At 39.1% G+C, this 12,741-nt stretch overlaps 1 protein-coding gene across 5 annotated transcripts in view; it reads left to right on the top strand.

Annotated features, from left to right (window-relative positions):
* Positions 1-12,741, top strand: part of OPHN1 (oligophrenin 1) — a 617,232-nt gene that overhangs the window by 509,738 nt on the left and 94,753 nt on the right. For all 5 annotated transcript variants that reach the window (XM_082376596.1, XM_082376595.1, XM_082376597.1 and 2 more), the window contains one exon: positions 7,584-7,743. In XM_082376596.1, coding sequence (XP_082232722.1) covers positions 7,584-7,743 — 160 coding nt within the window. The remainder of the gene's footprint in view (positions 1-7,583; positions 7,744-12,741) is intronic.

Below are 12,741 nucleotides of genomic sequence, written 5' to 3'. Positions count from 1 at the left end.
TAGCCCCTCTGGCTTCTGATTAGAGCCTTTTAAATACTAATTAATCAGCCCTAGAGTATGTAAGTATGCATTTAAAATTAGAATACTACAACCATAACTGACCTGTCCTAGAGTGTGCATGAAAACTAACAAACACATATATCAAATTTCATCCATTCTAAGGGGCACTTGTCTTTTTCAAATTGTAACCTGAATTCTGGATGCATCTTAGAATCAATTGTTTCTTAAAATCACTGTTGTCAGGTAGCAGTTTTTATGTAATTATCATAACCTCTACATGCATGAACATGATGATAGCTGCTCATGTTGTAGTCATTTTAGTTAAATTATATTCATTGTTGAGTTTATTTTCTATTTAAAATGTCTTCAAAAATATTACATAATGATTTGACAGTGAAAGTTTCTTCTTTCTTAGTGGTACATAATAAAATAATGGTGTGATTGCAATTGATGACATTGATGAAATTTAGGACATTGCACTGGCTATGTTGAAGTATTTAAATTATGGATAATATAACACCAATGGATGAAACCAAAGCTGTCTGCCCTTAAGGGCATCATCTTCAGGGATTGGGATGTTACCAAAAGCTCAGCTTCTCTGTACACAAGTGCCGAATCAAACCTTGGAGAGAAAGTTTTGGGTGAATAGAAAAGAATAGCTTTATTACTTTGCTAGGCAAAGGGGGACACAGCCAGCTCCTGCCTGAAAAACTATGTGTCCCAACCCCAGAGGATCTGATGAAGTGTTTTATAACAGTGGTTCAAGGGTGGGGTCTCTGACAAGATTAGGGTATGTGTAGGGCCTGCACTCCTCTAATCTGGTCTCAGGTAATCTTCTTGATGAGCTTCTCTGGTTCCTTTAGTCTTTCCTCAGGTGGTTTCCTGGCTGCTTCTCCCTTGATTAGCAGCTGTTCAAATCCGCCCTTTGGAACACAGGGAAAGTCATGCAGGCTGGAGTCTTGCCCCTACAAGAAACGGGGAGTCCTGGGAGCCCCACAGGGCCATGCTCAGTCTCACTCCCCCCTTTTTCTTTGATCCTCCTCAATCTTGAGGAGAACAGATATTAGATGAGAAAGGGAACAATCATTTTGGATAGAGATGTTAATCATAAACTCAGCAGAGGAACTCGGTTTTAGGGGAGCTCGGTTTTAATCCCCACTTTGGTTTTATCTTTACCCAAATCTTTCAGGGAACTGGGTGACGACCATTCTGACTACTTCCTGCTGAGATGGGGTGTCTAAATTTTGGGGAGTAGATACCAAATTTACAATATTTGAGCTCCAAGTCCTGGATCCGAGTCTTATGTGATTAATATCTCAATCCCTTCGTCTGCCATTTTGGTGCAACAGGCCCAGTTAGAGGTAAGAGGAATGACAGCTGGAACTTTAGTAGACAGAAAAGATCTCATTTCCTTAGGAATTCAGGGGAATAAGTCTGAAGCCCAGTGTGGAACTGGTACTTCAGAGAGACTTGTTGTAGCCAGTTGTTTCCAAACCATTTCCTGTATGGGGAAAACCCATCAAGGCAATCCTGAAGACCCAGAAATAGGAAGCTGACCACATATCTGGCAGTTAGAATTATCAAAAGGATCAGCATATGGATCTATAGCTTTGTACATAAGAGGTATGAGAAAGGATAAGAAAACAGAACTTTCATTCTGCTTGTCGGAACAAATACTTAAAGTTTCTGAGTAGTAAGAAGAATGTCATAGGATCCCTTCCATTTTTCTTCAAGCTGCTGCTCAGATCCTTGCTCTTTTTTTTTTTTAATTTATTTATTATTTTTGGCTGTGTTGGGTCTTCGTTGCTGCACGCAGGCTTTCTCTAGTTGTGGTGAGCAGGGGCTACTCTTTGTTGTGGAGCACAGGCTCTAGAGCACGTGGGCTTCAGTAGATGCGGCACGTGGGCTCAATAGTTGTGGCTCGTGGGCTCTAAAGTTCAGGCTCACTAGTTGTGGTGCACCAGCTTAGTTGCTCCACGGTATATGGGATCTTCCCGGAGAAGGGCTCGAACCCATGTCCCCTGCATTGGCAGGCAGATTCTTAACCACTGTGCCACCAGGGACGCCCCCTTGCTCTTTTTTCACACTTTCAGCAGCACTGGGTCTCCTGCTTTAAAGGGACGCAAGGGAGCTTCCAGGTGAGGGGGAGACCTGTAGAACACAAGCTCATGCAGTGGTTAACAATTGACCAATCTGTTGTACATACTGTTTAATTTTTGCCTCCTGTGTTAGAAGTGATTCTCTTTCTTTACTCTTAGGAGGTAAGAGTGGTCTCCTGTATACCTAGCCCACTTCTAGGGGCCACCAGTATACAAAGGAGAGCAATCAGCAAGACCTTGTTCCATTTTAGATGAGTTTCCTGGCATCGCTTGGCAAGCATTTTCTTCAGAGTGTGGTTCATCTTCTTAGCCTTTCTGTAGATTGGGGTCTCCATGCTGAGTGAAGTTTCCATTTTATACCTAAACCTTTATTTGCTGTTTGCATTATTTCTGTGATGCAAGCAGATCCATTGTTGCTCTGAATAGTAGAGGGAAGGCCGTACCTAGGAATAATGTCCTTAAGAAAGGTTTTTGTCACTTCAGATGCTTTTTTCCATTCTGGCTGGAAAGGCCTCTACTCAACCTTGATCCAGGTATAATCCTCTTAAATCTTTAGCCAAAATTTTGTTGAGGAGGGTGGGGGACTTTTTAAATCCTTGTGGCATCCTGAGTCTGAAGGAATAGTATAAGGAACTCTCATGGGCCTATAAGGAACTCTCATGTGCCTATCACCCAGCTTCAACAATTTTCAACATGTAGCAAATCTTGTTTCATCTATATCCCTATTCATTTCCCCTCCTCCTATATTATTGTGAAGCAAATCTAAGACATTATTTATCCATAAATATTTCAGTATGTATATTGAAAAATGAAAATTCTTTGTACATATAAACACAATATAATTATCACATCTGAAAACAAACTGTTAATAATTACTTAATATCATTAAATATTCTGTGTTCAATTTTCCAGTAGTCTCAGATATATCATATATATATATATTTTTTTTTTTTTAATAAGGATCCAAATAACGTCCACACATAGGAATCTTTTCAGATGTTTTTTAAGTCTCTTTTAATCTCTAGCAGAGGTCAGCAAATGTTTTCCAGAAAGGATTAGATAATACATATTGAAGGCTTTGTGAGCTATATGGACTCTGTTGCAGCTACTTAGTTCTACCTTTATAATACAAAAACAGCCATTGATGATATGTGAATGAATAAGCATAACAATACTCCAATAAAACTTTATCTACAAAAACAGGTTGGATTTGGCCCAAGGGCCATAGTTTGGTGATCCCTTATCTATAGCAGTAGTTCTCAATCTTTTGTGTGTATCAGAATCACTTGGAGGGCTAATAAAGAACACAGAGGCCAAAGTTTGATAGGATAGGGCCTCTGTGTTTTTACCATGTTCCCAATCTGTAAGTTTCTTCTTCATCTCTTTCTTTTTTCTTATAATTTATTTGTTAAAGAAAACAGGTCATTTGTCCTTTAAAGTTTCCCATATTTTGAATCAAGAGGCTTGCTCTGATTCAAGTTCTTTTTTTGATTTGTTTTTTTGGGATTTGAGGTGGTTTATTTTGGTTATTTGGGGTTTTTTGGGGGGGTCTTTACAGTGGGGAGGGCAAACATACTTAATAAATGGTTCTATGTTCTTCCAACAGTAGACACGTAATGTGTGACTGTTTCTTTTTTCCATTATTTTCAAGGGAAGGACTTCCTTAGAGTCACTGAATGGCAGAGCTGAAAGGCTCTTTAGATTACCCAATAACCACCTCATTTTATAGGTGAGCGAACAGATACCTAGGGATGGAAAAAGATAGGCCCGGAGTCATACAACGCGTTAGTGATGGAACCAGTTTAATGAACTTATTCAGTTTTTATTTTTATTTTTTCATATTTGTTGAGGTATAATTGACAAATAAAAATTGTATATATTTATGGTATATTACTTATATACCATAATGATGTTTGGTATATGTATATATTGTGAAAGAATTGCCACAATATAGCTAATTACTATATCTATCACCTCACATAGTTACCATTTTCTCCCTTCCTTCCTTCCTTCCTTCCTCCCCTCCCTCCCTCCCTCCCTCCTTTCTTCCTTTCTTCCTTTCTTCCTTTCTTCCTTTCTTTCTTTCTTTCTTTCTTTCCTTCTTTCTTTCTTTCTTTCTTTCTTTTCCTTCCTTCCTTCCTTCCTTCCTTCCTTCTTTCTTTCTTTCTTTCTTTCTTTCTTTCTTTCTTTCTTTCAAGAACACTTAAGATCTACCCTCTTAGCAAATTTCAAGCATAAAATACAGTATCGTTAACTATATTCATATTGCTATATATTAGATCTCTAAAACTTACTCATCTTATGTAACTGAAAATTTGTACCTCTTGACCAACATCTCCCCCAATTTCCCCTCCCCCAGCCCCTGGCAACTACTATTCTACTCTCTGTGTCTGGCTTATTTCACTTAACATAATGTCCTCCAAGTTCATCCATGTTGTTGCAAAAGGCAGGATATCCTTCTTTTTTAAGGCTTATTGATATTCCATTGTGTGTATATGTTTATCTGTTTTTCCATCTAAGGACACTTAGGCTATTGTGACTAATGCTGCAATGAATATGGGAGTACAGATATTCTCTTTGAGATACTGATTTCATTTCCTTTGAATATATACCTAGAACTGGGGTTTCTGGATCATAAGGTAGTTCTGTTTTTATAGGCATTTTAATTTATGACCTCTGATCTAAACCATCTAATCAAAATTATTTTTTCCTAAACTGAGGCTTTTTATAACCTCTCTCTAATACCTGTTTCTTTGGTTTAAATTTTGATGTTCAAGAAGTTGTATCCATTGAGGACATAGGGAGGGGGAAGGGTAAGCTGGGATGAAGTGAGAGAGTGGCATGGACTTATATATACTACCAAATATAAAATAGATAGCTAGTGGGAAGCAGCCGCATAGCACAGGGAGATCAACTTGGTGCTTTGTGACCATCTAGAAGGGTGGGATAGGGAGGGTGGGAGGGAGACGCAAGAGGGAGGGGATATGGGGATATATGTATATGTATAGCTGATTCACTTTGTTATAAAGCAGAAACTAACACCATTGTAAAGCAATTATATTCCAATAAAGATGTTAAAAAAAAAGAAGTATCTATTTTCTTTAGTCTAAGTGGACTAGAGAATTTAAGATTTCTTTGCTTCCAAATCATATTACAAACTCCCACCTAATTAACTACTCATGATGCCCTTATTTTTGGTTTCATTCATCTTATTAACCTACAATTATGCCTCTTAATGATTTTCAAAATGTATAATAAAAGGAGAGATGTCAAATGGAAAGAAACCTCCCCAAAGAATAGATTACCTTTCAAATCTCATAAGAAGACTAAGAATGAAAAGAGTGTTCTAAATGGAATACCTCGAACCTCCATCAGAGAAATAGAAGGTGGCTTTAGCTTAAAGGGGCCCCCATAGGGGCTGATTTCTTGACAGGAACTAGACAAGCAGGCAGTGGGATGCAATGGGATGACTGTAAGACTTGGATCCCAACAGATATGGGTTTGAATCCCTGTATTGCCATGTATTCACAAACTGTTTGACCTTAACTAAGTTCTTTACCCTCTGTGAAACTAGGCTTCAGCAATAAAATACTCTGCCTTTTGGAGTTATGCAGATTAAGTGAGCTCTGGCATATTCAACCAAAGTCACTTTCTTTCAAAGCTCAAAAAAGGAGATAAGCATTTACACATGCTGGAGGCTGTTGTCTCACAAGTGTCCTTGCCTTGTTACTAGTGGTTTAGCCATTCTGGATCTTGGTGGCAGCATGGAGTTGCTTTTCCATTTTAACATCTGAACTATTCTGTCACTAAAGAATAAGGGTTAATTGCAGAAGTATTTAAACTGTTAAAAGGGATCCATCACCAGTCCAGCAATACCAAAGGCCTGTGAATAGTTGCTGTTCATTATCATCTGAATGGCACCCAGCCTTTGTCATGGGCTTAACAGATTTCATTAGGATTTGTCTAAGGATTCTGTCCCTGTCAATTACCTTGTTAGTGACTGGAACCTGCCTCTTAATGGGGTCAGTCTCTCAAGGACCTTGACCTGGGCAGGTTTTGAAAATTAGTGTTTGCGGTGGGCTGTTCCATTCCCTTATCTCCCCACTCCCACAGCCAAACTGACCAAAGGGCTGTACACCTTTTACTTAGCTGCCTCCAGTACTACATGAAAGAGTGCTAGAGGCTCTCAGTTCTATTAAAAATAATTAATTAGTATCTGCTCTGTGTGAGGCACACACACTTGGAAGTTGTTTACCACCTAGTAGGAAAGGCAGATAAGAAACAGAAAATTGCAATATATTCGACTTGCCAATGGTGTCAATCAAGATGAGGACAGTGGGCTGTGAGAGCCCTGAAGGAGATGTCACCTAAAGTGAATCTCAAAGGATAGACATTCTTTGGCTCTAGGAGGATGAAGACATTCTAAACAGAGGGAATGGCATGAGCAAAGATACGGAGATCTGAAACAGCATGATATAGCCAGAAAACTTTATCTAAGCAGTGTAGTATATAAGAGTGTCAGACATCAGCAGTGCCTAGATGGAGGCTCCTGGAGAGGTCATTATAACAGCAGATACTTCTAATGGAATATTTCCAGGATACCATGCTAAAGCAATTTAGCTCTATTTATTTCACAACCGTCTGAGGTGGATACTATTTTTGCAAGTGGGAAAACTGAAGCCCAGAGAGGTTAGGTCAGCAACATTCACTGTTGCACGGCTAATGGGTGGCAGAGTTGGGATTCAAACCCAGGTCAGCTTCAGAGCCCAAGCTGTGCATTGAGATTGGAAATATGTGTCAAGTTACTGAAGACTTTAATTGCTACTTTGAAGAGAATTGGCAGGGTCCTATAAGTGATAGGAAGCCCCTTAAGGTAATTTAAGTAAGGAAAGTGACCAGGGACCAGAAGATTTGGGATTACAGGCCCTTCTTTAATCAGGCTAACTGACTGTGGCTTCAGCCAAATCTCTCTCCTTCTTTGGACCTCTATTTTCTCATCTGTAATGTGAGGGCAATGATAAAGTGCTCATCTTAAGGATCTCTTTTGGCTCTTTGAGTTTTTTGCCTCTCTAGCTAGGGCTGGGGAAGAGACTAGATTCCTGACTGGTGAGACTGGTAGGCACTTTCTCTATGTGCTTTGTTCTTCTTTATATATGCTTTATACATGCTGTACCTCTTGCCCTGGAATACCGTCTTGCTTCCCTCCTGTCTTTCCAAATGCTATAGCCATCCACCCCTCTTCTCGTGACTTCTACAGTGCTACAAACTAAGTTAGCTATGGCTCACTTTGGCCCCTAATTATATGCTATCTTGTATTCTTTGCTAGTTGCTTCCTTTATAATCTTTTCTTCCCATATATATTTTGGGCCTCTCCTTTTCTTCTACTTTTTAGTTTCTCTTACCCCCTAAAGCATCTAACACAGTCTTGGTTACAGTGGGGTCTTGGAGAAAATCTTGTTAATCATTTTCTTTCTCTTCTGGCAGTGTGTGTGAGCACAGCAAAGAGAATCTTATGACCCCCTCTAACATGGGGGTGATCTTTGGGCCCACTCTCATGAGAGCTCAGGAGGACACTGTGGCTGCCATGATGAACATCAAATTCCAGAACATTGTGGTGGAAATCCTAATTGAGCACTTTGTCAAGGTATGTATTTCCTATCCTCACCATCACTCCTCCAACCATGTGACACTTTCCCCTAGCCAATTTTTAGAGTTGTGTCTTGTCTCTGGTCCAAGTTATAATGGAAGGAAATTCCATATGACACAATGACATTTAATAGCATTTCTGACCCTGTGAAATTCATTCGTTCAGCAAACATTGCTTGACCATGCAACTATTTTATTATCAGACCCCATGCAAGATGGTATAGAAGAAGAAAAATATCATTGTACATGCCTTTAAGGAGTTAATAGTATAATATGGAGACAACCATGTAAACAAAGGAAAATGATAGGTATAAAAGTGGTATATGTACAATTAAACCATAAAGAAAGCAATACTTATTAAAACCCCATCACATTCTAAAGAATTTAAGGTGTTATATTTATATGGTATGTAAAATATGAAGTAGTGTACATTGTAATTAGGTCAAATGAAAAATGAAAAATCATGATACAGATAGAAAATGAACCCAGGAATGAGACTAGACAAGAAATATTTAATGACAAGTCCTATACACTTGCTACGGATGGCCCTACATTTGACTCTAGGCTTTCTAGCAGCCAATGCCATCCTAGCAGAGCATAATTCAATAAAAACTTTTCTTCAGGGGGAGGGGACTGGTGATATAGTCCAGGTGGTATGCACAGTTCAAATCCAAGCTCTTCCACTTACTAGCTGTATTAGGTAAGATACAGGTTAGGCTGCTAAGATACCACAGTGGCTCCAACACAAGAGACATTTATTTCTTGGTTTGGAACAGTTCAGCAAGGTGGTCCAGGCCTGATACAGTGACTTGACAAAGGCTAGAACCCAGCTTACTTCTTTGTTGTTGTTCCGTCATCCCTAAGGTGCTGCTTCATCTGCATGACCAAATATCTTCTACATTATATCAATTGGGAAGTATGAAAGAAAGAAAGCTGAGGATATAACCCTTTCCTTTAAGGCAATGACCTGGAAGTCACACATATCACTTTTATTTACATACCATTTATCAGAATTTAATCTCATGGTCAGATCTAGCTGTAAGAAAAGCAGGGAAATTTAGTTTTTGTTTGGGGCAGCCATGTGCCTAGCTAAGACTTTAGTTCTTTTACTAAAAGAAGGAGAGAATGGATATTGGAGAACAATTGACATTCTCTGCCATATTATCTGTGTTACATTGAGCAATGTAACTTCTCTGATAGTCATTTTGTTTCAGCTGAAATGTGAAGATGATAATAAACACATGCTATGTGACAGTTACATGCCCAAGGCCATTTAGCTAGTGAGAGAGCTAGAATTTAAATCCATGTACCTGGCTCAGAGTTGAAGTACTTAATCACTATACAGTGCTGCCTTACCAGTCATTTTGGTACAGTGATATTATTGGGTATATACAGGGCACTTTGGGATTATCAAGGATGGGTACTTGCAGAGAAGTACAACCTATGTCAATACTTAAAGTGGGAAAGAAAGGGAAATAGGGAAAAGAAATTTCAAGGAGACGGTTCAGCGTGAACAAAGGCCCAAGGACCTAAAACCCCAAACCATTTTATATTGTTGGAACATGAAATGGAAATAGGAGTGGCAGGAGATGTGATTGGAGGCAGACGGTGGCCATGTCCTAAAAGGACTAGGCTTTGTCTAATTAAGGAGTTTGGAATGTTTGAAATTGTTCTTGCAGGCTTGGGAAAGCCTTGCTTCAAATTAGAGTAGTATGATGAATAGAGTTACATTTGGGAGACTGTGTGGATGGGACTCTACTTCATACATATAAGAAATACAGAATGGGAAAATTTTAGAAAGATGGAGAAAAAGCTCAGTTTGGGGCAGATTGGATTTGAGATTTCTGGAATGTATCCAGAGAGCAATATCTAGGAAGTAGTTGACTATGAATCCAAAGCAGGGATTGGCGAACTTTTTATTGAAGAACCATATAATAAATATTCTAGGCTTTGTAGGTCATAGATGTGTGTCACAACTACTCAACTTCACCTTTGTTTTGGGAAAGCAGTCATAGAAAACATATAAACAAATGAATGTTCCAATAAAACTTTATTGACAAAACTGGCAGTAGACCTGTGGACTGTAATTTTCTGACTCTTGGTCTATAACCCAGATATCATTTATTGATTAACTGATTGGTTCATTCATTCAGAAAATATATTTTGAGTATCCACATTTGCCAGGTACTGTTTTAGGCATGGGGATACAGCCCTCATTTAATTTAGAAAAACAGTATCAATATAACTAAAATATATAATATGTTAAATGGTAATGAGCATTAAGATGAACAGTAAAGCAGAAAATGGGAATAGGAAGGGTTGAGAAGTGGTTTTCACATTTTAAATACAGTGGCCAGGAAGACCTCATCAAGAAGGACTTTTGAGCAGAGACCCATAGGAAATAAAGGAATTGTTCATTCAGATATCTGGGGGGAAATCATTCTAGGCTGAAGAAATGGTAAGTGGAAAATCCCTGAGGCAGAAATGCATATATCATGTTCATGGTACAAAAAGGAGGCCAGAAGGATTAATCAAAAGAGGAAACAGAAGAAGATGGTTCAGAGAGGAAATGGAGAGGGAAAGCTAAATAGATCCTATAGGGCCTTAGAACTCATTGGAAGGATTTTGACTTTACTATCTGAGTAGGATAGAATGAGGTTTTTGACTAGAGAAATGACATGATTTGACTTATATTTAATAGGACTATTCTGGATGCTTTGTGGATAATAGCTGTAGGGGAACAAGGGTAGAAGCAAAGAGTCTAATTAAGAGCCTGTTTCAATAATGCAATCAAGAAATGGTTTGTACCTTGGATGACGGTGGTAACAGTGGAGATGGTGAGAAAGTGGTCAGATTCTAAATAATTTTGAAGGCAGAGCTGACAGGACTTGCTAACAAATCATGTGGAATGTGGGAGAGAGAGAGGAGTCATGGATAACTTCAAGGTTTTATATCAGAGCAACTAGAAGGATGAAGTTTCCATTTACTGTGATGGATAGGCTGAGGGAGAAGAAGATTTGAAAAAAAGAGCAGGAGTTCAGTTTGGGACTAGTTAAGATAGATATGCCTATGAGACATCTGAGATCAGAGAATAGAACAGGATTAGGGAAATAAAGTTGGCCTTCCATAGCATAGAGGCAGTGGTTAAAACCATGCGAGTTTTGCCTAGGGATACTTGTAGCAAGACAATAAATGTTAGACCAAAGATTGAAATCTAGGGAGTGCCAATGTTTTAAGGGCCATTAGAAGAGACCACAAAACAGATCAAGAAAGAATGTTCAGTAACATGAGAATGAGGAGATAGGGGAGCCATAGACTCCTGGAGAGGAGATAGTTTTTGGAAGAAAGAGTGGACAGTGGTTTCCGTTTCCCAAGACAAGTCATCTAGGGCAGGAACTGAAAAGTATTTACTGCTTTAAGTGTTTTTTAAATTTTTAAATAAAAGCAATACATATACATGGTAAAAATTTCCAACCATGAAGAAAGTATAGAATGAAAAGTAATTCCACCCTTTACTTATTCTCAACTCCTAGTTCCAAACGTCATTTCAATAATTTATTCTTTGTCATTCTGGCAAAGAAAAACAATACATATATATACATACACATGCATTAATATATTTGATAGATTTTAATATGCATATTTTATTTCTCTACTGAGAAAGCCTAAAAACCCTAGACATTATATATAAAAGCAACACAAAACAGAAAAAGACTCACAGACTTAGAGAACGAACTTATGGTTACCGGGGGGAAGGGTGGGGGGACAGGGATAGATTGGGAGTTTAAGATTGACATGTACACACTGCTATATTTAAAATAGATAACCAACAAGGGCCTACTGTATAGCACAGAGAATGCTGCTCAATATTCTGTAATAACCTAAATGGGAGAAGAATTTGAAAAAGAATAGATTACGTGTATATGTATAACTGAATCACTTTGCTATACACCTGAAACTAATGCAACATTATTAATCAAGTATGCTCTGATATAAGATAAAAATATAAAAAAGAAAACTTTAAAAAAAACAAAAAAAGAAGACTCTGAAACATGAAGGGAACAAGGCACACCAGACCATGTACGGACCTTGGGACCTGAGGAATGACATGGCCACAAGTCATCAGGGTTTTGATTTTGCCTCAGGTCTTCCAGATTGGGTAGTGTAGAAGCTGACAACCTAAGAACACCAACGGGTACAGTCAAAAGAGGTCCCAGCAAAAGCCTGCTCTCTCTGTCCAAAGGAACTGGAAAGGAACAGCCTAATGACAAAAAAAATTTAGAAAATAACCCCTTCACCACAAAATGCCACCAAAAACTTGAGGCCTCACCCCCACCCTCAGCAAATGCTGAGTGGAAAGCCTAGACTTCTATCTTTGCCAGTCTGTAACAAGGCACCTCAACCAACCTCTTCCTGCCCCATGTGGTTGTGTCAAGGAGGCCAAGTGGGGAACCAGACTTTCATCCTCACCTGGTGGTAATGAGATACCTTCCCCCACTCCCAATGGTGTCAGTGGAGACCACATAAAGCACCTGGACTCCCATGACCATTTAGCACTAGAGTAGTGTCAGAGGAGGCCTGGCAGAAATACAGGACTTTACCATTACTCTGTGGTAGTAAGTCTACTACACTGTGGTATCAGTTGAGAGGAGACCATGTGGGGAACCGTAATGAGACACCCTTCTTCTCCAGCCAGAGTGGTATCAGCAGGGCCTAGTGAGGAGCCTAAACTCCTACATTTGCCTAGCAGTAACAAGGTAGTGTTTCCTTCCCTACCTACTCCTAACAAGGAGCCTTTCCTTCCCTTTGGGATGTCAATGGAGGCCAAGGGGAAAATCTGGACTTCCACTCCATCCTCGCAGTAATAAGGTAGTGCACCTCCTCCCCTGCAGTGGCACTGTGAGAAGAGGCCTGCTCTAACAGAAGGTATAAGTAAGAACAAGATTCTCATGATACCCAAAATGTGCAGGCTTCAGTTGAAAATTATTTGTCATAC

This window comes from Balaenoptera borealis, assembly GCF_965194805.1.
Source record: "Balaenoptera borealis genome assembly, chromosome: X".
Taxonomy (NCBI): Eukaryota; Metazoa; Chordata; class Mammalia; order Artiodactyla; family Balaenopteridae; genus Balaenoptera; species Balaenoptera borealis.
This window is presented reverse-complemented; position numbering and strand designations above follow the sequence as displayed.